The sequence below is a fragment of the Camelus dromedarius genome, chromosome 18 (assembly GCF_036321535.1).
Source record: "Camelus dromedarius isolate mCamDro1 chromosome 18, mCamDro1.pat, whole genome shotgun sequence".
Taxonomy (NCBI): domain Eukaryota; kingdom Metazoa; phylum Chordata; class Mammalia; order Artiodactyla; family Camelidae; genus Camelus; species Camelus dromedarius.
The window spans coordinates 25,975,675-26,003,396 of record NC_087453.1 but is presented as its reverse complement, the minus strand read 5'-3'; the positions used below and the strand labels follow the sequence as shown (position 1 = coordinate 26,003,396).

At 43.1% G+C, this 27,722-nt stretch overlaps 1 protein-coding gene across 3 annotated transcripts in view; it reads left to right on the top strand.

Annotated features, from left to right (window-relative positions):
* Positions 1–27,370, top strand: part of FERMT1 (FERM domain containing kindlin 1) — a 37,415-nt gene extending 10,045 nt beyond the window's left edge. For all 3 annotated transcript variants that reach the window (XM_064475868.1, XM_010994477.3, XM_064475867.1), the window contains 11 exons: positions 1,254–1,467; positions 3,396–3,498; positions 12,025–12,132; positions 12,549–12,680; positions 14,390–14,439; positions 20,123–20,247; positions 21,020–21,126; positions 22,314–22,535; positions 23,138–23,262; positions 24,436–24,577; positions 25,953–27,370. In XM_064475868.1, the coding sequence (XP_064331938.1) occupies positions 1,254–1,467; positions 3,396–3,498; positions 12,025–12,132; positions 12,549–12,680; positions 14,390–14,439; positions 20,123–20,247; positions 21,020–21,126; positions 22,314–22,535; positions 23,138–23,262; positions 24,436–24,577; positions 25,953–26,126 (1,502 nt within the window). In that variant the 3' untranslated portion in view covers positions 26,127–27,370. The remainder of the gene's footprint in view (positions 1–1,253; positions 1,468–3,395; positions 3,499–12,024; positions 12,133–12,548; positions 12,681–14,389; positions 14,440–20,122; positions 20,248–21,019; positions 21,127–22,313; positions 22,536–23,137; positions 23,263–24,435; positions 24,578–25,952) is intronic.
* The last annotated feature ends 352 nt before the right edge of the window (positions 27,371–27,722 follow it).

Genomic DNA, 27,722 nt, shown 5'->3' with positions numbered 1-27,722 from the left:
AGACCACTGCAATAAAGCAAGTCACACAAACTTTTTGTTTGTCTCCCAGTGTTTTCCCAGTGTTTCCCAGGTTGTGTTTACACCATCCTGTTACCTATTAATTGTGCAATGATAGCGTTATGTCTCAAAAAAACAATGTACACATCTTAATTAAAAAATACTTCATGAATGGTCTCTAAAGAAGGAGAATCCAGAATAAAAGTGGAGCTCAAGAAGCATATTATCTTTTCAGGATGCTTTAAAATTCTGTATCATTTAGGGATTTTTTTTTTTTTGAGTTATAGTCAGTTTACAGTGTTGTATCAGTTTCTGGTGTACAGCACAATTAAATTTAAATTTAAAAAGTAGAACAACAAAAACAACAAAATAAAGTGTGTAACAGATAAAAAAAATACTTCATTGCTAAAAATGCTAAACATCATCTGAGCCTTCAGCGAGTCATAGTAATAACATCAGAGATCACAGATCCCCATAACAAATATAACAATAATGAAAAAGTTGGAGAATTACCAAATTGTGACACAGAGACACAAATTGAGCAAATCCGGTTGGAAAAATGGTGCCAAAGCACTTGCTCAACACACAGTTGCCACAAACCTTCCATTTGTTAAAAGAAAAAGGAAAAAAAAAAAAAAACCAGTATCTGCGAAGCACAATAAAATGAGAATTCTTATTCCTGTAATAAGAATAAATCTCTAGCTTGCTTGCAGCACCAGGGTTTTGTTTCTGTTTTTGTTTTTGACTAGTATATTCCAATGCAAATACACTAGAATGAAAGGGATTATTTGTGCTTTCCTCATGCAAATTAGAGTCAGATGATTTATTAACCATCAACTAGCCAAGTTCTTAAAAGTGGTAAATACTGCGATTTGTTTAACAGATTTGCAAAAAAAAAAAAAAAAAAAGTACGAACATGCATTCTGTGAGAGCTCCAGTTTTCCAATAGTGCAAAACTCACTACTGAAACAGGAGAATTTCTAATTATTGAGAAGGAGATAGACCCCAACATTTGTCTGGGCTGATTTGGGAACTTTTTACAGCCTGTGAGTTCCCAGGCTTTCCAGGAGCTAAATATTCAGGCAAGAGCTTTCAGTAACTTCTCTCCCATCAGTCATGACTCATCTGATTATTTTAAGGGATACAAGCATTTAAGTTCAAAATCCATTTTAGTACAAGCAGCGCTAGTACTTATTTTTCTGAAGACTCCTACCCCAGATCGCAGAGCCCAGTTCCTACTCCCCTTTGCTTTGCAGTGAGTCCCGGCTTATACAGTAAAACCATGACCCCCACGTATGACCCCGTCAGCGGAACGCCGGCATCATCCACCATGACTTGGTTCAGTGACAGCCCTTTGGCTGAGCAAAACTGCAGCATCCTGGCCTTCAGCCAGCCCCCTCAGTCACCAGAAGCGCTCGCTGATATGTACCAGCCTCGGTCTCTGGTCGACAAAGCCAAGCTGAACGCAGGGTAAGCACGTGACTTGGTTTTGCTTCTTTGTGAACTGATGTTGGTACAGTAAGAGAGAGGCTACAGAGATGGGGGAGAGGGGAGTGTTCAATTTTTTAAGTTACACCTAGGAATGTACACTGTGAGCAAGTCAGTGCTGGTTTTAGCAACAGAAGGGGAAAATGTGGCCTTTTGTATATCAATACATTTAAAGTGTGACAGCATTTATGTGTTGGGGTAACTCAGTGGTTTACCATATGTGAATACTAGTCTTTGCCCGTACATGTGTGCAAAGTCTATTTTATGGATTTTATGGGGTATAGAACAGTGTATGAGTGGGTGGTCCCCACTGGGCAGCCCGGAGACCCATGTGGCCCCACGGCCCACTCTGTCTTTTAGAACATACAGCACCCCTTCTCCGTTCTCCATTCTGATGAGCGATTTCTTCAGTTTCTCTTTGATGTGGTCTCAGAAACTCAAACTCATTCTTAAACCACCATTTCTTTCGCTCCCTGTTTACCTGTCCACCAGGTAGAGTCAAATTTGTTAACAGCTGTCCACTCCCTGCGAGATCTGGCCCCAGCAGACGTCTGTCTGTCCTGCTGTGCGCTCATGCACCCCCACCCCCACGGTGCGTGTTCACTGTCACCGCTTCGCCTCCAGCCTCCAGCGTTTGCTCCGCTCCAGGACTCTCGCCTTTCCTCCTGCTCTACCGCTCAGTCCCTGCTTGTCCTTTAAGGCCCAGCCACATCCTGTCTCCTGCTCAGTTGTCACCATTCAAGACCCTCCACCATTCACTCCCCTCAGATCTCGTGCTGATACTTCACTCGCTCCAGAGTCACCTTTTTCCTTTATTATGAGGCTTGGTCTCCCCCACTGGACCGTCAGCTCCTTTAGGATGGAGGGTGCATCGTGGTTTTCCTTATTCCCCCATAGGGGAATGTACAATATATAATAGAATATTACATATATGAATATATATAACCAACATATATAAACATATGTGATAGAAGTTCAGGCCACTTTCGTTCAGTGGTATTATATGACACCCATTCCCACCTTGTTTCATTGTTGACTTTTAATCACCGTTACCCAGTATTTATCTTTCAGACTCTAGAACGGTACTACCCTGTACGGGAGTCCCTAGCCAGATATGGACATTTGCATCTACATTTGAATTTAATTTGAAATGTAGCACTAGCCACATTTAAATCTTCATAGCCACGTGTGGCTAGTGGCTACTCAAGTGGACAGGACAATATAGAATATTTCCATCATTACAGAAAGTTCTAGACGGATAGAGCCAGCTTGGGGTCGGACCAGCTGGTGCAGACTTGGGCACAGTCAGCAGGCAGCAAGTCCCTGCAGTAGAAGTGCAGGCAGCAGCCAGCAAGTCCAGATGCTCATTCTGGCTCCATCACGGGGCGCGTGACCTTGAACGTACAGCTTAATGTTACTGAGGCTCATTTTCCTCATCTGTAAAACTGAGCAAACAAGAAGCACCCTGGCTAGAGGAGGGTACAGCTCAACGGTAGAGGTGTGTGCTGAGCATGCACAAGGTCCTGGGTTCAATCCCCAGTACCTCCACTAAAAAATAAAATACAGTAAAAAAATTAATTAAAAAATACAGAAAGAAACCTAATTAATTACCTTCCCCCCACCCGCAAAAAAAAAGTGCCCTGGCTCCTTTGCTGGGTTACTTTAAAATGTCAGTGAGAAAATATATACAAAAAGCACTTGGAAAACTATGAAAAAATGGACATGTAAGCTGTTATCAAGTTCTCTCCCTTACTGGTTTTTGGTTATATTACTAACCCAGACTTTGTTCAAGGATACACACACGCACACATATACATTACGTGTACATGTAGACATAAACATTTTATATGATACTATAATATGTATGTGTACAGTCAATTGACTTTTAAACCCACGCTGTTGTTTTCTAGTTGGCTGGACTCCTCGCGTTCCCTTATGGAACAAGGCATCCAGGAGGATGAGCAGCTGCTGTTACGATTTAAATACTACACTTTCTTTGACTTGAATCCCAAAGTAAGATACTTTTTCTCCATTCTCTCTCTTTTTTTAATGTGAATGCATAGAAGTATAAAGTTGAGTCATTTAAGTTGTCCAGATTAGGATTAATTTGTGTCCTCTTCTGCTTTAGCTCTGCACCATTAGACCAGTAAATGTATACTGGTCTCTGGATGTTCACCTTTTAGTCCCTAGTGAGCATGACGAGCTGCCCCGGAGTTGGAGGGAGTCTCTACGGGGACTTCGTGCCCAGCAATGGGATGCACTGTCCCTCTCCATTCACAGGGACAAAGGAACAGGAGAGAGTGGCTCATGGAGCCAGAGCCCTTCATGCTTAGGAAGGAAGGCGTTCTCAGGACCCAGGCTAAGAGCGGGTCCTGGTGAACGAGGCAGGTCGTGGGGATGGCACACACCAGGCTCCCCTGCGCGATGCTGAAGGAGTCTTGGGTGACGAGGAGGCGGGATCATCTGCAGAAATAAAGCCCCCAGCTGGTTGCCAACTCCCATTTTAAGTGCACATCTCCCGCCTGTGGGTTCCTGGGACAGTTGAGGTGGTGAAATTAGTCTTGTGAATATCTGCCCTTTCCTCGCGCCGTTCTCCCTTCTGTGGAGCTGTGAGTCAGCAAGTCAGTGGCCATTTACTACTGGGCGCTTGTTTGGGGGGCCTGCCTCGAGCCCTCTCTTCTGTGTCCATCCCTTCCTTGTGCACAGCAGGGTTTCTGCCTCGTGTCACTGTCTTCTTGGTCCTGGTTTTAAGCCTGGTCCTCAAAGGCCCATCTCAGCTCCCACTGCATCCCTAACTGGCGGCTTCTCCAAAACAAGCCCTATTCCATGTCGTTTCTGGGGAGCTCTTGTTCAGCCTTTGGTTTAAATCCGACTTAATGCCCACGGACCTCACTTGTGTCTGGAGTGCAGAACTTCCCATGAATCATGGTAAGAAAGCAAACTTTGGCTCTTTTTGGGTAAAACCTTCGGGAGAAATTAATGTTACAGCTTCTCCTAACCCACTGTTTTAATTTTTTTAAGGGCACCGTAAATTATACAGCTATATTCAGGTTTTCTTTTTTGCATTGTCTGCTAGAACCAAATCTCTGCATTTTCTGTGATGTCATTTTTAGCTCTCATTCCTGCTCAGCTTTACCCTTTTTCTTGCCTAGTTCCTAGCCAACTTTAAGGTACTTTGTTGTATGCTATCTATTCTGATAAACTGCCTTAAGTTTTCTTCTGAAACTAGATGACACATAAATGAAACATACTTTTGCATTTTCTAATTGCTGAGTCAATAAAGGGGCCCCATCTTATTGATTCAAACGTGTGCCCCTGTTGTTTATTTATTTATTTATGTAGCAACTGCCATGTGCCAGGAACCACCCCAGCAACTGAGAACCCAAAACTTCTGGACGTTAGAAAGAGATTTTCAAAGTTATGAAGTAAAATAATCAGATTACAAAATGGGATAATTAAAATGAACTACCAGTGACCAAAATCTTTTCCCAAATGGATATAAGTAACATATCTGTTCAATGAATTGAATAAATGATAAGGTCTAGTGGCAGTTCTCAGAACTGGCGTAGTGTCGAAGTGGTGATGCATGTGAGCATCATTTGGAAACAGCAGTGTGATGAAATAGGAAAAATCGGTGATGCTGGCTATCATGACGTCACAAGTCCTCCGTAATACTGTGGTGTGTTGCATACATTCCTCATGGAAGGAAATGCTAAATTCCCGTTGGAAGTTGGTGCAGTTCAGAGGTGTAGTGTTTCCTCATTCAGGCTCATGGACCACCACGTGATTTAGACGCTCAAATCCAAGAACCCCAGATTCAGAAACCCTGCCCTGAGATCACATTCAAGTCTTAACCCCTTCTGGAAAGGAGCTTTTCTCTACTCCTGGTCACACAGGCCTTTCCCTTCTTTGAGCCACAACTGAGTGAAATTTCAGGACTCACACCTCGATTTGTAGCATCTTCATGGATTTTCTCTGCAAGTAAACTGCAGGCTCCTTGGGGACAGGGACCTTTCTGGTGTTTCTTTTGCCCTCCATCCCCACATGCTGCAGGAGAGTGAGGCTTTTCTAGCCATCTGCTCCATGAGGGTCGTTGGAGACCCTCCTATGAATTTCCTTGCCGAGGGATTTCCCATTAAATAAATCCCTTGCTTTGGCAATTAAGCTCAATGCTAAAAATAAAGGAGCTCAGTCATCTATTCCTTCAGGAGCTTGTGAGTGACTTCACAATCAAAGAATTCAGACATGACAGAGCATCAGCATAAATATCAGAGGTGGCTGGAGCAGTGTTAAATATGTGTCTAAAAAGTGGAAGATTAAACGGAATCATACTCCCAGAAGGAGGCAAGGACCCCAAAGGAAGAGGTCACCGGGGCCGATGTCCTAGGCTCTTTGCCTCCAGCCTCCACTTGCTTAATTGGTAGGGAGTTCTCTCTCCATAGCCTGTGAACAAAACCCATTTGAATCTAGCGGCCAAATATGGGAAAACTCAGGCTGGCGGAATATGACTTGGAGCCCCGGAACAGCGATCCCCATGCACTGTAGAGTTGTCACAGTACCCCCTACCCCCGGCTCCTAAAGAACGGAGTGCGGAGTGCTGTGAAGGGTACCACCAAGTTTAGGGCCCCTACTGTGTGCTGAGTATAGGGAGGCAGAAACTTCAGATAGAATTCATGCTTTCAAAGAGTCTACAGTCAAACCTTGAAAAGCAAAGATAGCGCCCATGAACCACTGCAGACAGACAAGGCACCTGCAGTCAGGAGCTCAATTATACAACAGGACCTGGCAGCATCTCTCCCCTGGCTTTTGGAGGAGAGAGATGGACAGGCAGGCTGCAGGACTGAGGCAGCAAATGCTGGTTAAAATCTCAGATATAGGAAAATACTAGAACACAACATTTCAAACATAATATACTTTAAAAATGCAAACTCCAGAAGCCATAAAGAAAAGATAGGTACATTTTAATGAAAACAGTGAAAATTTAATGCACGGCAAAAAACTACAAACAAAGTCAAAAAGTCATTGTAACACACACTACAAACAAAAGGTTAGCCTCTCTAAATAGAAAAGAGCTCTCCCAAATCAGTCATAGAAAGGCCACAACCGAGTAGACTAATGAGCAAAGGGTATGAACACATAGTTCATAGAAAAGGAACTATAGTGGCTCTTAGCCTTATACTGGCAAAGATCAAGAAGATACACTGTCTTCGTAGGAGTGTGGGGAAATTGGCTCTCTCATCTATTTGCTGCTTGGAGGTCATAGTACAAATTAATCTACTCTCTGTAGAAGACAATTTGGCAGCATCTAGCAGAATTACAATCCTGCACAGCTTCCACCCCGCAAATCCACCCCTTCGTAGTTATACCACAGTTATACTCAAATATGTGAATTGAAAAGTCTGTACCCCAAAACAGTTATTATTACATTATTTGTTTTAGGAAAAAATGGGGAATCACCTAACCACCCATCAGTAGGGAACTGGTTAAATAAATACATTATGGTCCATCCTTCTAGCGTTGTTGTTAGGAAGATTGAATCAGCTTTCTTTTGACGGGGGACGTACTCAGAGAATGTTACTGAATGAAGAAGAGCAAAGGGCAAGACGGTAGAGAAACTACCATTTGTGGGGAACCAGGCAGGGAGAGAGACTAACTTTTTACTGTACACCCTCTGTCCCTTTTGAATTCATTCAAAATGAATTCCGTCATTATATGCTCTTTTGCCCCCATTTAAATGCATTTTTAAAATATGTGAATTTAAAAAAAAAAAACGTTTATAGCTCCAATAGTTTATAGTATTTTTTTCTAATATTCAGTAGAGAAAAGGCACACGGCTTTTAATGAGAGGCCCAGAAGACACTAAAAGTGGCGACCCGGCTTCTAAGGAGTCTTAAGTAAGCTCCAAACAGTAATCCCTCCCTGAGAGCATGAAAACTCTGGGAGGTGGGTTTTGTTGTCTGTTTGTATTGTTGGTTGGTGGAAGGAGAAGGGAGTTGACTGGAATTGACCAGATGGGTAGAAATATTCTTTCAAGGAATTGTTTTATTTGGCTTGATGGTAAAGGCGAGTGAAGTATTTTTAGGTGTGGAAGCTTTTATTAAATTTTTTTCAGTCTTTCTTGACTGCATTTGAGAGAAAAGCCTCATTGGATGATTTAACTTACTCTCGCTAAAACCCCCACAGTGTCAGGAGTGCAGCGCCGTGACTGACTGACTGGCAGGCAGACAGACAGACAGACAGGTAGATATGACTGTTAGTCCAGTTCAGATTTCAGCAACCTATTTAGATTTTGTGTTTCAGCTGTGAATTACAGGCAGGGGCCCTTTTAGGGGAGGGTGGGGGTTTGGTTGCCTGGGTTTTTTGGTGTGCACTGTGCGTGCTTTGTTTAGTTGCCATATCTTTTGATTGCAGATTAATTTACATGCCATAAAATTAACCCATTTCAAGGGTACAGTATGAATTTTAGTAAATGTATATAGTTTAAATCACCACAATCTAGTTTTAAAACACGTGCAGCAGGCAAAACCATTCCTTCATACCCGCTTGTGGTGGTCCCGGCCCCCAGCCCCAGCCCACCACTGGTCTGCTTTCTGTCTCATCTTTGGCCTTTTCTAGAACTTTCACACGTGGAATCATACAGTGTGTAGTCTTGTGTCTGGTCTATTACACTTGGCACAATGGCTCTGAGGTTGATCTGTGTTTTCGCATGAGTGGATGTCCCATCCTGTGGGTGGACACATTTGGAAACATTGTGTATATCTGTTTCCCAGTTGAGAGACACAGGGTTGTTTCCAGTTTGGAGCTGGTACGAATAATGCTGCCCTGAGTGTTTCCAGGCGTGGCAGGTTTTGGTTTGTTTTGGGGGGATTCTGGGGTGAACTTCTGAGGTGTTCCATGACACCTGGCAAAGCTCACGAAACACAGACTTAAGATTCTTATGATTCCAGCCTCCTGAGAATACACACCTGGCCCTGCAGTGGCCCTTCTTTCCGAGCAGCTTTAGAAAATGCTGAGAAGGAGGAAGCCTGGGCTGCGGGTCACCGTCACTCACCTGAGCGCAGTATTCCTTGTGGTCTCGGCTCACTTTGGATTTTTTACACTCCCCATCACCTTTTTCTTAGTGTGCATAAGGTTACTGCAAAAGGAAAAACAAACTAATGCTAACCAGCCAGTGATAAATCTGTTTAGGTACTGACTATCTTTCTATTTCTACTCCGTGCTTTCTTCAATATTTTTATCTTTTTTAAAAGATACACTTAAGTGTAAACTCAATATTAGAAAAAAGAAAAGGAAAGAAAATCAAACATAGGAGTTACTGTTTAATCAGTACAGAATTCCAGTTTTGCAAGATGAACAGAGTCCTGGAGATGGATGGTGGTGATGGTTGCCCAGCGGTGCCAATGTAGTCACTGAACTGCACACGTAACAATGCTTAGGACGGTACATTTTTAATGTATTTTACCACAATTAAAAGTAATTTTTAAAAATCAAACAGAAGAAGGAATTATTTCAAGTAAAAATGGAAAATAGTCCTTAACTGTGACCTTTCTCCCAAGAGGTGGCCACAGTTAACAGCTTAATGATTAACCATCCTTGCACATTTTTCCACATACATTTATAAACATATTTTTGAGCAGACTTGCAGGATCTTTGCCCCCTACATAAATTAGATCTTGTATTTGCCCTGTAGCTTGCTTCTTTTCACTTCATAGACTATCACGGCCACCTTTCCATGTCAGAGTCTACGTGTCCGACTCACTTTTTTTCACCACTACAAAATAATCAAAGGAAAAGCTAAACTCTAGTTTATCAGGACCTGGGGGTTGCCCGAAATTTTTGCTCGTTCAAAAAATGTGAGCATTTTTGTACAAGTATCTTTGATGAGGGCTCTGCATTTCTTTACAATTGTAACCATGGACATGCTCACCAGAGGGCAAAAAGACATCTAAAGATCTCGCCAGATGGCCTCCTACTGTTCTCACAGGTGTCTTGGCACCACACCCTCACCAACACCAGACATTATCAATACCTACAGCCTGGTAAATCTGATAGGAAGGCAGGAATTATGTCGTCTTGTTTTAATTTGAATTCTCTGCTTATTAGTGAGGTTGGACATCTTTTCCAATGCTTATATGGCCATTTTGATTTCTTCTGTCAATTGCCCGTTTACATATATTTGCCCCATTTTCTATTGAATTCTTTGTATTTTTCATATTGATTTATAGGAGCACTTTGTATGTAATGGATACTGTCTTTTTATTTATTGCAAATATTTTCTTTCGATCTATAGTATATTTTATAAACATATCACCTTTAGGGTATTTTTCACCATTAAAAATGTTTAATTTTTGATTGTCAAGCCAGCCTTATGCATCATAGCCTAAAGGCTTCCTGTCTTGCTTAGAAAGGGCTTCCTCACTCAAAGATTACAAAAAGTTCTCTTGTTTCCTTCTAATAGTTTTGATCGCTAGCTTTAGATTTTTAATAATTGCTTTTAGATATATAATTCACATACCACACATTCCACGTACCAAGAGTTCACCCATTTAATACGTACAAGTCAGTGATTTTTCGTATATTCACAGAGTTGTGCAGCCATCGCCACTATCTAATTTCAGAACACTTTCATCATCCCACCGAGGAACCCATCACCCATTAGGAGTCTCTTCCCATTTCCCTCCAACTCCCCCCAAGCCCTAAGCAGCCATCAGTCTACTTTCTGTCTATGGATTTGCCTGTAAATGGAGTTGCACAGTATACAAAATCTGTGGCACTTTGTGAGTTTCTTTCACTTAGCATCGTATGTTCAAGGTCCGTCCTTATTGTAATATGTATCAGTATTTTATTTCTTTTTATTGCCAAATAATATTCCATTATATGTATATGCTACATTGTATTTATCCATTTGTCAATTGATGGACGTTTTGAATGGTCACTTTTTGACTATTATGAATAATGCTGCTGTGAACATTCATGTATAAGTTTGGGGTTTTTTCCTTTTGCCTTTTTTAAATGGTGGTAAAATAAAACAATGTAACATATGCCATTTTAGCTGTTTTTAGGTCTACAATTCCGTGGCTTTAAGTACATTCACAGTGTTGTGCAACTGTCACCACTCTTTGCAGAACTGTTTCATCATCCCATATAGAAGCTCTGTCCCCATTAAACAAAACTCTCCATTCTCCCCTTTCTCTAGCCCCCAGTAACCTGTATTCTACTTCCTGTCTGTGGGAATTTGCTTGCTCTTGGTACTTCATGTAAGTGGAATCATATGATAATTGTCCTTTTGTGTCTGTCTGATTTCACTGAACTTCAGGGTCCATATAGGTTGTAGCATGTGTCAGAATTTCTTCCCTTTTTAAGGCTGAATAATATTCCATTGTATTCCATTGTACGTATAGACTACATTTTGTTTAGTCATTCCTTTATTGATAGATATTTTGGTTGTTTCCACCTTTTGGCTATTGTGAATAATGCTACTATGAACATTGGTTTAAAAGTATCTCTTTGAGTCCCTGTTTTTATTTTTTTTTTCAGTATGTACTTATGAGCAGATTAGCTGGATCATATTCTATGTTCAGCTTTTTGAGGAACCACCAAACTTTCCGGTGGAGGCTGCACCATTTTACATTCCCACCAGCAATGCACAGTTTCGATTTCTCCACATTCTCGCCAACATTTGTTATCATCTGTCTTTTAGATTAGTCATCCTAGTGGATGGGAGGTGGTATCTCATTGTGGCTTTGTATGTTTAGACTCTTTAATCTATCTGTAATTTATATATTTTGAATGGAGTAAGATTGTTTTGTGATTTTTTTTTTTGTTTTTTGTTCTCCAAATGGCTAGGCTATTTATGGACTATTACAGTGTTGAATTCTTTCTCCCCCTGCTGATATAAAATGCCTTTTACTTTATACCACATGTATCTACATACATAGGTCTGTTTCTAGATATCGCTTTATCGGCATTTTGTCCATCACTGTACCAATACCACACCAGTTTAGTGACCGCAGCTTTATTGTGTGTTTTAACATCTGGGAGGACAAGTGTCTCCCCAACATTGTTCTTTCTCAAAATGTTCTTGGAGACATTTGAACACCGTCTCTTCCAGCTCAACTGGAAGAGCTTGTACAAAGTTCCACCAAAAACCCTGGCCAAATGCTGGTTAGGATTGTACAGAGTATGCAGATCAGCCTGGGGACCCTTCTCCTTTGTATTAATTATCACAAAAAAAGATTCCTCTGCCTGCTTTTCCCACCAAGAGAAGTGTGATAAAAAGGAAAAATGATGGAATCTAAGATAGGTGGGTCAGTTTGGCCCCTTAAAGAAGCTCTGGAAAATATTTTGAGAAGGAAATTTCTTAATTCAGAAGTAAAATGAGCGAGGGCAGTGGAAAGATGGGGATTGTACCTAGCAAACCCGAAGGAAGGTTCACAGCATCTGAGTAACAAGGAATGGCCTCTGTTAGTCCAGGGTAGCCGTGTTGTTAGGATGTGACCCCTCACACACACAGTCTCACATACCTGTCTCTTTCTCTAGTATGATGCGGTCCGAATAAACCAACTCTATGAGCAAGCCAGGTGGGCCATTCTCTTAGAAGAAATTGACTGCACGGAGGAAGAAATGTTGATCTTCGCAGCACTCCAGGTATGGGAGCATCAGCACCCGTCTTTGGCAGGAGAGAAAGCAGATTTGCTCTGCTTAAAGTTTCATTGTCTTCATACTAATATTTTTCTTTGAAAAAGAGCTGAAACGAGGGTAGTAAATTTAAATTCAAAATATTTCTCATAACCCACCCACGTGCACATCTTAAAGGCATCAGTCTTGAGGTCCTTCTCTCGTCCGTACTACGAGGTCACCCAGTGATGGAGAAGAACTGAGTCTGAACATGACTCACCATAAATCTCAAAATAAGTTAAGTTGAAATGTCGTTTTCCCTGCATCGACAGGAGCTCTCCTCCCAGGAGATGCTCAGTGTTACAGGGGAGTTGTCTTCAAAGAAGAAATGGCTGATGGATTCACTGGCGTTTATAACGTTTCTAAAACCTCTGTCTTCACTGTAGTATCACATCAGCAAATTGTCGTCATCAGCCGAAACGCAGGGTTTTACCAGCGAGTCTGAGGTCGACGAAGTAGAAGCAGCACTTTCTAATTTGGAAGTGACCCTGGAAGGCGGAAAAGCCGACAACACTTTGGTATGAGCTTTTCTGATAACTCCGGATTGTGACTTTGCTCTGACTGATCGACAAATACAGACGACCAACTTTTTAAATTAGAAATAAGAGAATGATCTGTCTGATTCTGGAAAAAGAAAATAACTCTCTTTGTCTGACAAACTTAAGCCTAGCAAGAGCTGACCAGTGTTTCTCAGATCAGCTGTGAGAGACTGTAAGATATTTTCATGGCTCCCAATGACAATTTCTTTGTATTGTATTTCTTCCTAAGGATAAGCTAGCTTGGTATGAGGGAAAGACTGCTGGGGGCTCCATTTCACTAGTGGGGGGCATGAAATTGGCCCCTTAATGTAAGTCTAGAAGAGTGGGTACCTGTGAAAATAGAAAACAAAAATGCTTCACAGATAAGATGCCTTATTATCTATTTTCCTAGTCATACATTTCAACTGGGCAAGGTTAGACATTATGAAAATTCCTGAACCTTTTTGACTTTAGGAAATAAATTAAAACCCCTTCAGTGAACCATAAATAACACTTTTTTTTAATCATTTCTTACTCCTTATCCAGGAAATGTGGCTGAATGTCACCTTTATAATTGGAACGCCCCTCCTTGTTTGATTTATTCATTGGGAGCCACCCATGTGTTTAACTTCTTCAATCATGGGAGTAATTGTTAGTTGAATCACATTGAATCAGAGAGGTAGATTCACTGTTAATTGCACATAAATAGCAATAGATTAAAATGAGTCGCTCTATTTTTATGTATGTAACGTGCATTCTCTTATGATTAAATTCCTTAAAATGGGAAGTTGGTATCATGCAAAAGCAAGTATTTTGAACAAACTGAATTCCAAGATTCTGTTGAGATTCAGAGCCCTGGACTCCATTTATGGGAGACACAGGCCTGGTGAAACTGGGGTCCTCTTTTTGTCTAAAGCGATACAATGGAAAGTTATCCTTCTTAGAGGAAAAGAAAAATTCCCTCCTCGCTTCCCTCGATATTTTTATGTGACGCCAAGCGATAGGCTTTTCAGTTTGAAAATAGGCACCAGTCTGCCCTGCAGAGTGGACTTTGAGCCACGCTCCCTCTGAGAGTTTAATCAGTGAACTAGGCATCACTAGGTTCACCCTGCTGTGATGTAAAAACTGTGAAATACTTCATTTGTTCATGAAAGTAGTAGTTTCTCACTCAAATTTTTAACTTGAATGGTAGTGCTCGGTCAGTTTCCTTAATCTCTTTTTTTTTTTTTTTTTTGAGAGGGGAGATAATTAAATTTTTTTATGTATTTATTCTTAGAGGAGGTACTGGGGATTGAACCCGGGACCTCATGCATGCTAAGCATGCGCTCTACCACTTGAGCTACACCCTCTGCCTGTCTGTTTTTTCATTTGTATAATATATGACACAGAAAAGTGAAAAAAAAATGTACAGCTTAACAAATTAGAATTCAATCGTTACCCAAGTCACCACTCAACTCAAGAATTAGAACTCTGCCCGTCACCCCAGAAGCCCCACATGTGCCCCATCCTGTTCCCAACCCTCCCCAGCCCAACCCCCGAGGTCACTACTGGAAATGCACCTAGTGTGACGAGGAGCAGAGGTTTTCACTTTATTTCATTTTAATTAATTCAAATGTAAATGGCTGCTACGGGCTGGGACAGCGCAGGTACCAGGGCTCAGCACCACGCGTCTGATCACTGTTTGTGAAATGTTATTTCCGTTTCCTCAGGAGGACATTACTGATATCCCTAAACTGGCAGACAATCTCAGATTATTTAGGTAAGTCACCCTTGAAGAGGAAAGAGGTTAACTCATGGCAAAATCTTGCAGGTAAAGAGTCCACGGGCCTAAATTGAACATCCATTAGGCAGATTTGAGGGTCAGAGGTAAGAGATGAGCTTGGCATCAGACAGACAATGGATAGAAGCCTAGCTCCACCGCACACACCAGCTGGGTGATCTTAGGCATCCTTGAGCCTCAGTTTCCTGATCTATAAAGTGGGGCTATACCTCCTCTTGGGTTTGTTGGGAGGATTAAATTAAATCATGCATATGAAGCCTTGAGCATGATGCCCAGCTCATATTACCTGCTCACTAAATAGTGGTGTAAACATGGCCAGTGTCGGTGACAGTGAGCGCATGTGCCAGACTGGAGTTCCTTCTCCAGTCCACCTGCCAGACTGAGGACTGACACCATTTGAAGGCTCTCCATGATTTAAAAATCAGTTGTTTCTAGAACTTTGATCCTGGGCTTATAAAGAATGGTCACCTTAGTTTATCTACCTTTGCCTGTTAAAGCATTTCTGATAAACTCCCCAGTCACCTCAGGACAAGCTGAAACTGTTCAAAAGGCAGACAAGTTTTTAATTTAATGGAAAGAAAGGACTGCCGCATTTGTGATGGTGCCAAGGTGTGTTGGGATGAAAGGGGTAAGGTCCCTTTGAAGTTCTATCAGTTGCTCACGGCACTTTATGGTTTGTTGACTTTTCTTGACAAACTGACATGTCACTGAGTCAGTTGGCTTGAAGAGAAACACCAGTTGCTTTTGTTAACACCCATGCAAAGAAAGACTTGGAAAGAATGAACAATGAATCAGCTATAAATGAGAAACAAGCATCCAAAGGTAACAGTATTTGTCACTACAAGGGTTCTTTTTTTACTGTGATCATAGCACATGGTCCAAAACAATTCGTGTAACTTCTGGGCACAAGTAGCTGCAACCACACACATTGTTATAGTCAGAGCGACAGAAAAAAAAAAAAATAATTCGAATCCACAAATATATCTTTATAAATTATTAATAATTGTTCTTGAAAGAAATTCGGTTGCCATATTCTCTGTGAAGAGCAAATTGAGCTCTTCACAAACCAAACGATAACAGCCTTCTTCCTAGAAATGTTGTCAATGAAGGAGATGATGTTCCGGAGCTAAGCCCTGTACCCGCAGCCCTTAGGACGACTCATGTTAAAACTCACAAAGTTGCCCTCATATTTGGCCAGTGGGACACTTTATCTCCCAAAGGTCTCAAGGGGTTGAATGTAATATGTAATATGGTTTATGGAAGAAGTAAATGAAGGAGGGAAAGAGGAATGAAACAAAAAAAGGAGACAGGAAGGGAGGAAGGAGGTCAGAGAATGAAGCACTGTTTCTGGTGGCTGTGTGATCCTCAAAGACTCTCCGTTTCCCTGGACCTCCTTTCCTCATCCGGAGAAGAGCATTGAACTAGCCCTTTGATTTTTAATGTTTTTTCTTTAAGCTCTCTTTTTCCCTAAACAACATCTTTTGAGTCACTATGTAAATCGTGGACCTCACTTTCTGGCAACACGGCATCTGATCTAATGCAAATCTCAATCTTGCTTTAAATTCATCGAATGTTGGACAAAATAAAAATGGAAGAATTATCAATACAAAGTTGATCTTGAAGTGAGACTGGGAGATCTCAGCTTACAGGAAATGAAGAGGGGATCTAGTTCTGCAAATGAAGCCTCAGCTGCACAGAAGGATTTGGCCGTGGACACTGATTCTCATAGCTTGGAGCTAGGATCTTAATCTCCATACAGGACTAGGAGATGAAGCCTTAAGATGCGATTGACTTATGTAAGGCAGTGAGCCAGGACTGAAGCCACTGCCTAAAGACAGAAACTTGCAAGAGTTGCCTTCTCTGTTGAACAGAAAGTAGAAAAACTGCCCATCAGCCACAGGAAGATTAAGGAAGTTCATCCTTGCATGGAGTTCTGTGTGGGGAAATGAAACGCCTCTTGGAAAATCAGAGCTAATGTCTGTGCCATACCCAGATGTAGATCTAAATTTAAATGCCTTATATGATAAGAATCCTGAAAATAAAATAGAAACTGGTCCAGAACCACATAACTTACAAAGCCCTACCAATGTAACTTGGTAGGCAAAAACACTTGGAGGGAAATACGCACAATCTAGCACGCGCGGGACTTCTACTGAGAACAGTAATACTACCGCCCCCCCACACACATACACACACAAAACTCTCAGTAGACCCAACAAATAATAGCATTAGCAGTTTCAATAATTTTAGATAATAAAACAATCAGAAGAAACCACAAAATGAGTATGTTGAGAATCGTTGAAAGGTAAAAATTGTAACGAAAGGCAATTTTTGAAACTCTAGAAATGGAAAATACAGTTATAGAAATTTAAAATTGAATGTGTGCTTTATACATCAAGTTTAAAACACGAAGAGAGGACTTAGAAAGGCAGAAATGGAAAATATGACACAAAGAATGAGAAGATTCAATATAATAGCTACTAGGAGTTTCAGAAGGAAAAAATGACGAAGGAGCAAACATTCGAAAGAAAATGCTTGAGAATTTTCATAATTGTTGAAGACAAAAATCCTTAAACTCAGGAATCACAAATCCTAACAAAATAAATCCGTATAAATGTACTTCTTGATGGGGCCAAACACTGGCAAGAGAAAGTCTTTAAAATCTGAGAGAAAAGACAAATTTCCTACAAAGGAGAAAAGGGGGAGGGTGGGGTGCAGCAGACTTCTTGTTGGCTGGAATATATTTCGAAAGGGCTAAGAGACGGTACCAGTCAATCTAGAACGTTATACCCAAGTCAGTCTTTCAAGATTCTCCTTGCTGCAAACCCCTAAATATAAACCAGACAAGATACAGTCCTAATAGTCAATTACATATTTAATGAAAACAACGATTTATGCCCAAACTGTAAGATTTAACCTCAGCTGGAGAGACTTCTTTGGAATAAATAAAATGGCTTCACAACAGGGGTTATAGAGAGAGAAGTTACAAGTAAATTCATTCATGCATTCATTCATGGTCAAGTTACAGTGGCAAGGAAGTTCCGGTCAGACATACACACCGTGCTATAGAAGACTGTTATGAAGAGGAGACTCAAAATCAGAAAGATGGAAATTAGTAGCCTTGTTTCAATAAGAACCCTCACAAACAGGTAGATGGCATAAAATTTGAACATTGTGATTTAGCAAACACAGCCAACAGTGTACTTCCTCACCTGGGGTTTGTATAACTGAGTAATCATCTCCCTTCTTGAAACAAGCTGAAATTTTCTTACCTACTTACTTTTAATTTATGTGTGTGTAGGTTCTGTAACGTGTATATTATATGACAAATATTACAAATAAATAATCATAAGTATGTTAGAGGGTCGGTACCCAAAGTACTTAAAGATGGGGGATGCCCAGTTTTAGTTTGGAGAGCACTGATCTAGTGTGTCTCAAACTAGGGAACCACGTCAGGAGAGCTTACTTAAAATGCAGGTGCCTGGGCCCTCACCTGGACCTGCTGAATGCGACTCTGGGACGGGCCAGGCTTGCGTGTCTCCAGCAGTTTCCCTTCCAATTCTAATGAGCACCAGAGTTTGAGAACTGTTTTTTCTAGAAAATAAATCCCACTCCTTAGCTGGACACTGAGACCCGCATGGGCCTGGCCTCCCTGGTGTCCTGTCTCCCCCATCCCCATCAGGGAGATGCTGTTGCCATGGAAACTGCCCCTGTGCCCATTTCTGTTGCTCAGCCCAGCGTCCAGTGGGAGGCTGATGTCCAGGACTTGTTGACCCAACTCATACTAGCAAGGCGCCCAGCTCTGACTCACCTCTGCACTTTGCACCTGCAGTTTCCTGAACTTCCTTTTTGAAATTTCTTTTCCCTGTTCCTCCCATCAAATTCTTACTGATCCTTCATTCTGTCCTTTAATCCTCTGTCACTCGTGACTCCCATATCCTTGTTGTATGACTTACCATATCTTCTTATTACATTTATTTACTTGTGCATCTCCCTCTTGAAACTGTGAGCTCCTTGAGGGTTCAAGAAACTGTGTCTTGGGTTTTTTTGGTCATTTTTGGGGGTAACATTCCTTGTTGCTTACTTTTTGGTTTTTTAAAATTTATTTTTATTGAAGTAACATTGGTTTATAACACTATGTAAGTTTCATACGTACAACATTATATTTCTACTTCTGTATACCGTTCAGTGTATACAGTGTACTCACCACCAAAAATGTAGTTTCTGTCACATACAGTTGACCCCTTTATTACCAGTGCACCCTCCCCCACCCCTCCCCCTCTAGTAACCACTACTCTGATCTCTGTATCCACACGTTTGTTTTTCTTTGGTTTATCCCTTTATTTTATCTCTTCATTTGTTTACTCACTTTTGGTATCCCACATATGAGTGAAATCACACAGTATTTGTCCCTCTCTGGCTGATTTCGCTCAGCCTGACAAGTCACACCGCAGTGGTATGGATGTGTAGGCTGAACTGCAGAACATCATCTCCTTCATCCAAAACATCCAGAGGAAGAACATTGTCCTCATTTGGTTCGTGAAGAGCTCAGTTTGCTCCATGCAGAGATTGTGGCAATGGAATTTCTTTGAAGAACAATTACTAATAATTCACAAAGGTGTATTTGTGGATTCAAAGTATTACTTGTCCAAAATTATATATGAGTGGGGTCTAACACCAAGCTTCCTCTCTTCCTTCTGTTCTTGAGTATGGAAATCCACCCCTCTGGCATGAGACACCCCAGTCCACCCCCAAGACCAGGATTGTTCCACTGAACCACATACAATTCCTGTTACCTTTTCTCTGCACCCCCTCCCCCGCTCCCCAGCTCTCCCTCTCATGTTTTCTATTTTGAATGACCCAGCTGAGACCTGCCCCTGGCACCACCCACCCACATTGTCTAGCCCAGAGTACAAAGTTTCCTGGCCACAACGGATATCACAGTTGGAGATCTTCCCCCAGAATATTTTTAATAATTGTAATATCTATATAGGTTAGCTGTAGATTTTGGTGATTCCCATGGCTCACGGGGAATTTTCCAGTGGTTTCTCTTACGGGTCAAGAGGAAAGTACGGAACAGTTTGCTTACTGTTATATCTGATTTTTATGTCTGGTAATTGGAAGATTGTGCTGTCCGTATGGACAGCTTTTTCAGATGTAAGAACTAAACTGAAATTTGGGTGTCACCAGGTTTGTGGATGTTTCTTACATCATCATCATCACACTAGTACTAGGAGTAGTAATAATTATTGAGCACTTCAGTTCACAGACCTCTGTGAAGTTCAGGTACTTTGCAGAGATGACCTCTTATCATCGTCACAAAAACCCTGTAAGTTGGAGGCTGATACTCATATCACACAGAAGTGGTCACGTGCCCCAGGCAGATGCATTGTCTTTCCCAGGGTCACACTGTTGGACGGTAGCAGAGCCAGAGCGTGGCCCTGGGTGGTCTAACTCCTGAGATTCTGCGTTAACTTCTACATCTCCCCTCAAAACTCCATTTTCAGTTTTTAAAAATGAGTTAGCAGTTTGAAAATGATCCTTAAAAATAAAGAGGATGTTGTTTGAAAGGGTCTTTAGAGCCTCTTAATTCACTTGAATTTATAATGTGTCCTGCATTTCTGGATGTTTTTTTAAATGCTTACTGTTCTTTGATTTGCAGGCCCAAGAAACTAATATTAAAAGCGTTCAAACAATACTGGTTCGTCTTTAAAGACACATCTATAGCCTACTTTAAAAACAAGGAACTTGAACAAGGAGAACCAATAGAAAAACTAAATCTTAGAGGTAAGAGGGTAATACGTCTTGGTATGGCTTGTCATGGCCAGCAAGCAGATGAAGGCTGAGGATCCCCCCCAGGGAAGCAGGGTTCACTCCCAGGGGAACCTCTGCTTGTCACTGGTTTCAAACCAGGAGCCTGTCTGCAGCTCCTCTTCCCCGTGAAGCGTGGACCCGGAATGCAGCCCGGTGAATGGTTATTTTCATTATGCTGTCCCTCTTTCCCAGTGTGTCCAAGTCTCTGACGGGGTGATAACCAGTGTCGTAAAGGTAGCACCTGACACATTGTGCAATCCTAAAGAGCTTTCTGAATTCCAGAACAGTTATGTTTAATTCAGTGTCACCTTCGTGCCTGTTATGATTTCTAATTAACAGTGGCTGTGAGCATATTGGTAGCTCCATTAACTGAAAATGTAATTAACTAGTGCACTCAATTCCCTTCTCATTGTGACAGAGAATTCCCCTGCTTTGATTTATTTCAAAGTTCACCTTCAGTCATTGTTTCTATGAGTTAGAATAGCCTAATCGACCTGAAAGATGAATCTAACCAATGACATATTTAAGAAATTCGTAAGAGAAAATATTTTTATCGATCCATGCTAATTGTTCACAAGCCTTATTTCGTTAGCCTTTAATTAATGTTATCAGCTTGCTCCTCAGTGTTTCAGAAGAGAACTAAATCTAAGGGGCTTATGTTCAAAGTGGTTTTTTTTAGATGCACATCTGATATTTGTATGAGATTTCTCAGAGCTCAGTTCTGTCCCTGCCTTTTCTCATTCAGGCTGTGAAGTTGTTCCAGACGTAAATGTAGCAGGGAGAAGATTTGGAATCAAGTTACTAATCCCTGTTGCTGACGGTATGAATGAAGTGTATCTGAGATGTGACCACGTAAGTAAAACCACGAAAATGTTAAGTCACCTCACCTCTATTGAGCCTCAGGACAAACCGTCTGAGGGGTCTTCTCGGAACACTCATCAGTCAGCTACTGCTTTGTAACAAGCAACCACAAAATCACAAATACCCACACCAATAAACATTGGTTTCTGAAGCATCTGCAAGTAGACTAGGGGTTGGGTGACCAAGCTGGTATGAGCTGGACAGACCTGCTTCCAGCCGTCCCCCTGGCCCTGATTCAGGCTGAGCCCATGGGATTTGTTCTGAGTCCCAGACTGCCTGGGAGGCTCTTCTCAGAGTGGGGGTAGAAGTGCCAGAGGGAACTGGGAACATGGGGGACCTCCTGAAGCTTAAGTGTGGAGTTGGTACACTCATTTGCACCCACATTCCATTGGCTAAAGCATGTCCATGGGCAGGACCTAAGTCAGGGGGTGGGAAGTTACACTCTGGCTCTGGTGGGAGGGACTGTAAAATTCCAAGGCAAGAGGTGTGGACACCAGGAGGGTGGAGATTGAGGTCAGTGATTCAGTAAACCACACCTACTGTTGCTCTGAAGAATTAATTCCACTCTTTACCTGCATCCCTTGGCTTCTGGGACAACTCCCCTTCACTCCCTGTGGTACAAGTGAGTACAGACATAAAGAACAGTAGAAGCCACCACTCAGTGGTTCAGATCCATCGATGAACCTGATTCCTTACACAAGGGGTTAGAATCTTTACTTGGGGTAGGCCAAGGTGGAAATAAGATGGGAAATCAGGTCATGATTTTTCCTCATTTTCTTCTGTCATAGAGATCAGACGTGATACGAAAATGAAAGTAGGTCTCAAAGACGCTGTCCAGTAGTTTGGGTTTTCAGCTGTCTCTGCTCCACTGCGCTCCTTTGTGTCCTTGGTTTATCTTTAAACGCAAAGTTCCACACATGGAATTTCTCAAAGGGAACATTCCCGTTCTGTGGCCCCTTGGTATCTAGAAATGCAATTCAGGACTCAAAAGCTTCCATTGGGTGTTCAACTGGGTGACTTAACAGCCACTCAGAATGCGTGCCACTTCGCATCTTCTCTTGCAGGGAAGGTGCTGGTTTTGTATTGATTAGAGAAGTGAAAGCACAGGTCCTGCTCTGTCCCCAGCAGGGCCGCTTTGCACTTGAACGTGCTTCTCAGCCCTCTGGTATCTGCTGCAGGAGAATCAATATGCCCAGTGGATGGCTGCCTGCATCTTGGCCTCGAAGGGCAAAACCATGGCGGACAGCTCCTACCAGCCGGAGGTCCTCAACATCCTTTCATTTCTGAGGATGAAAAACCGGAACTCAGCATCTCAGGTGGCTCCTGGGCTCGAAAACATGGACATGAACCCGGAATGTTTTGTGTCACCTCGGTGTGCAAAAAAACACAAGTCTAAACAGGTACTCCCACTCTGGTTGGGGTGATTGCCGTGGATTCTGTATTTTCTGAAATAAAAGGAAGAATTAAAATGGTCAAGACCATCACAAAAAATCAGCTGGTGGGGGAATTTGATTATGAACTGGATATGAGGTGATACTAAGAAATTATTCTGAATTTTGTTAGTGGTGACTGTACGGCTTACTGAACATGGCGATATTCCCAGAACTAACCTAATTTTAAGACGATGATTGAGTCTCCACAAATGACAAATTTAAATTATGCTTCCATGAGAGGGGGTTAAAAGGTACATAGATAAACTGATTTAAGTAGAACCATTGTTTGGGGACACTCCACAGACCCCCAGAAAGAAGAATTCAGAACCTCCATCTGTGTGAAGCCTAGAAGCTTATATGCTGGCTATCTTCATGTTCCTCCCCAGTGATTTGCGTGTATTATAGAAAAGGAGAATGAATGAATGAATGAATGAGAAGGAATTGTCTTTGCGGAGCTGCAGTTGGGCCTTGCATTCATTCTTGTCAGTGGGGGTCTGGAACCAGCAGGCTGATGGTTGTAGGCAGTCAGTGCTTGCGGAGGAGAATTTGATGTCTCCCGCTCTGCTTAGCTGGCAGCCCGCATCCTGGAAGCCCACCAGAACGTGGCCCAGATGCTCCTGGTGGAGGCCAAGCTGCGGTTCATCCAGGCGTGGCAGTCTCTACCTGAATTCGGCCTCACCTACTACCTAGTCAGGTGATTACCGTGTTCTCTTGCCTCTCTCACTTTCTGTTCAATTTTAAGTGGTTTCCTTGGGGCCCAGTTGATTCTGATTTGGTCTAGAATGTAGAACTCCTTTTTATCATTATTATTTTAGAATACTGTCCTTCCACAAACGGCCCAGACACTTTTGGCTGCTCATAACGGTCTTCCATGCCTCTCTGCTTCTCCTGCGCCCCCTGGGTTTCAGCTTAGCAGCCAGAGCGGTCCTTTCAAGACCTCAGTCAGACCACGTCAGGCCTCCGCTCGCCACCATCAGAAGGCATCGTGCCACACTCAGAGTAAAAGCCAGATCCTGACAGTGACCTCACAAGACCTTAACTCTGGAATTTCACATCCCCTCCCCTCCTCTGCTGTGCCCAGCCACACTGGCCTCCTGGCAGGGCCTTGACATGCAAAAGAAAAAAAAAAAAAAAAGCCCTGGCCTTTGCACTGTCTGTGCCCTCTGCTCTAATACTCATTCCCCAGATAGCCTGGCTCACTTGCTCACAGATATCAAATCTCCCTTCTCACTTAGCTCTTCCCTGACTGTCTCTTTAAAGTGTAGCAAGCTCCTTGCCCGTATTCCCTGGGCCACTTCTGTGCTTTGTTCTCCTTTGTGACCTTACCTGCCTCGTTCATGACTCTCTCCCCACACAGAATACAAGTTCCAAGTTCCATGAAGCCAGTAATTTTCCCTCTGTGTAGGTCACTGCTGTAGTCCCGCTGCCCAGAAGGGAGCTGGGCGTGGTTGGTGCTAACTTTGAATTAACAGACTTTTTTTGGAGGGGTCATTAGGTCTATTTATTATTAGGGTTTCTTTCTTTTCTTTTTTTTTTTTTGATAGAGGTACTGAGGATTGAACCCAGGCCCTCCTGCATGCCAGGCACACACTCTACCATTTGAGCCACACCTTTTCCCCTTGACTTAGTTGACTTAACCTCCTCTTGGTTTGCTTTCCTCTGATGTCAGTCTCACCTTTCATTCCTCCTTTTCAGTCTTCATATCCTCTATATCATAATAAAAATGCCCTTCTGTGGAAAGTTAACCCCTCATTGTCTACTCTTCAGAAATGATTTAGAAATGTTGATATTGTGTTTAAGAAGTTGCATGTGAATGGACATAAGGTTACAGGAAGCAACCGCTTCTTTGAATTAATTTTCTTTTCAGATTTAAAGGAAGCAAGAAAGATGACATTCTGGGAGTTTCATATAATCGGCTGATTAGAATTGATGCTGCCACTGGGATTCCAATTACAACATGGAGATTCACAAATATGAAACAGTGGAATGTAAACTGGGAAATCCGGCAGGTAAAGTGGAAGTTTCTCATATATTCAGTGTTGAGCCTATAAATGTGTCTTCCCTCCGAACTGCAGATTATTCTGTTTTTTGAAAAGGTGTTCTTAGAAACCACAAGCATGTGGTAATTGTCTGCTAAAATAATCACATGCAGTTCTGGGCAGTTTCCGAACAACTACAAGCCAAATGCTTTTGGATTAACACAAGTCGGCTTGGTCTCCATACAGACAGATTCTAAAATTGCTGAGAAGTTTGATTAATTTCCTTCAAGTCAGCAGGGGATTATGTAAGATTTAGGCTGATAACTACTTAGCAGAAACCACCTGAGATTGTAACCATTATACAAAATAAATCCAAAACAGGCCTCATCTGACTGGCTGCCAAGAGGTGTAACTGGCTGAGAATTCAGCCCACGTGGATAGTATTCCTGTCCCCAAAAGGAAAAAGTGCCTAAGAAGCCTGCAGGGTGCACAGATGATGGAGGAAAGCTTAGCCTGTGGGTTCAGGAGCCCTCACCCCCGTCAGCTCCACCCTAGGAACCAGGTCAGGCCAAACCTGCATCATGGGACCTACTAGACAAAGTCAGGGACACCTGAGTGTCGTGGTGATCTTAGACATTCTGCTCTTGCTAATCCAGACTCTCTTACCTCATTCCTTTGGCATTTCCCATTTTTCCAGTAGAAGACCATCAACGTAGGGGGAGGTTAAGAGACTCACATTTTTTTTTTTTTTTAAGAACCGTGGCTTCTCAGCAGGACTGTTGACTGGCTAGGCGCTCATTTGTAGAAGGGAGGTCTGAGATTAGGGAGCCTCTCAGGAATGGCTCGAACACCTTGTTGCATGCCCAGGACCACGTAAATCCGACTCTGGGAGTAAAAGCTGGGATCATTGAGTCTTAAAAGTCCGCAGCTGATTCCAGTGAGCAGCTGGTTCCAATGAGTGGAGAACAGGTGAAGATGCAGTTTCTCCTAGTGCTTAGAGCTTAGGGCTTGCAGCTGGGAAGGGGTGAGGGCTGTGGCTGTAGGAAAACTCATGTGGGCCCTTCCTTCTCCATTAAAAAATCTTCAAACCCCCTGCCCCTCGACACAGGGGGTGCTTAGACAGTTCTTACACCTAAACAAAAGACAGACAGGCAGACAGAAAATAGTCTTTGTTGGGAGTTAGAATGTTCTGCCAGGTGTGCTGGAAGTGCCACTAGAGGGCGCTCGGGGAGCACCGCGTTTTCTATAAGCCGTTAAGGGGAGCGGCGGTTTGACGGGGCTTTGGGAAATCCACCTGTCGCGACCTCAGCCAGCGGCCCTCCGTTCCGGGGCCACCTCAGGCAAAGCAGCTTCTTTTCCTGTCCCCCTGTCAAAGTGTGAGCGTCCCGGCGCCTTCCTCTTCCAGGTGGCCATCGAGTTTGACCAGAACGTGTCCATTGCGTTCACCTGCCTGAGCGCGGATTGCAAGATCGTGCATGAGTACATCGGGGGCTACATCTTCCTGTCCACCCGCTCCAAGGACCAGAATGAAACGCTTGACGAGGACCTGTTCCACAAGTTGACCGGTGGCCAGGAATGAGCAGAGCAAGCCTGGGCGGGGGGGTCTACACAGCCCTGGGGGGCCAAAGGCAGGCCTCCCTGGATGCTGGGTCCCCTGCCTGCACTGGGTGTGCATTCAAGACTGACAGCCTGTGTCACCACCAGGCACCCAGACCCTCCCCTCATTTCAGACACCCTGCCTGCACGTCCCTCATCTTACTTGGCCCCTTGCTGGCAGCGGTGGAAGAGGCCTCAGTTAACCTCTCCTGGATGTGAGGGGCGGGAGAGAGGAGGGTGCTGGGACGTTGCTCGAAGGCCCAGCATGTGGCGACAGTTCTGTAACTCGCAGAGCCTGCAGGCGTTACGGCTCCAAGTTGTCCATATGCTTATCTGCTTTGTTGCCAAGTTAGCAGAAAAACAAAGGTTAAAAGCGCATGTGGCAAGGACATCTTATTCCACAAACTCAGGTATGAAAAGAAATATGGGGGAAGGAGGGTAGAGCTCAGTGGTAGAGCGCATGCTTAGTACGCATGAGATCCTGGGTTCAATCCCCAATACCTCCACTGAGTAAATAAATAAACCTAGTTACCTACCCCCTGCCCTGCAAAAAAAAGAAATATGTCCTTCTTTAACAGAAGTACTTTTAACTCCCATCTGGTGAAAATGGCAGAGGGAGTCCATGCGTACACTTTTATCCCAGAGGTCAAGGTCCGGGGAAAGGAGGGGTGACCTGGGACCAGTTGGTGACAAGCGGTCAGAGTAGTGGCCCTCGGTGTCATCAGTCCACAATGACACGTTGCCAAGGTGACCATTAACCCATCTGGTCTTGGACACTGGTGCTATCGGGCTCCTGCCCCACCCGCAAGTCCCATTCCATCCCTGGTGCTCCCTCCGCCACCTTTAAGTCCCTCCTGAAGTCATGGTGACACAGGAGCTCAGGGAAACCCATTCCTCAAACCCAGCACGTTTCTCACCTGCTCCTGCTCTAGGCTGGAAGATGGGTCCAGTTCTAACCTCTTCATAAAAACCACCTCCCAGCAGTGAGGCTTCCAGCGAAGTCTCCATCCCAACCCTTCAGGGAGAGACAGGCAAGACCCAGGCAGACCCTTTCACAAAGACCACCGTGTTCAAGGGCTGGGCCCCTCACTGGCTTCCACCTCCTGGACCTTTGGCTGGTCCGTGGGGAAGAGAAGCCTTTTCTCATCACCCCTCAGTGTTCTCCTGGATTTGGTGTCTGGTTATATGACTCATGGCCTTTCCCCTAAAGGCCTTTTTTTTTTTTTTCCAAGTTTACACGTCTAAATTTCATTATCTCCAAGCCACAATGCCAGTCACACTTGCACACCCTTTAAAATGGTAACAAACAACAACACGCTTAGAGAACAAAACACAGCAAAAAAACACAGTGGACCACCAGAGACAAATGTCCCAGTGTCTTAAGGTCCGGGAATCTGGACATGCTACCCCCTGGACTGAAGAGACATCTTCAGGTTTAAGGCAAAGGGAACAGCCTACACAAGGCACAACCGCCAGCTGCCACTGGAAGAATCTTAGTTATTTCTTTCTTGGGGGTTTGAGTGCCTGTCTCCTGTCCCCACCCCTAGACTTTTTTTTCTCTGCTTTTTTGCTCTGTCAT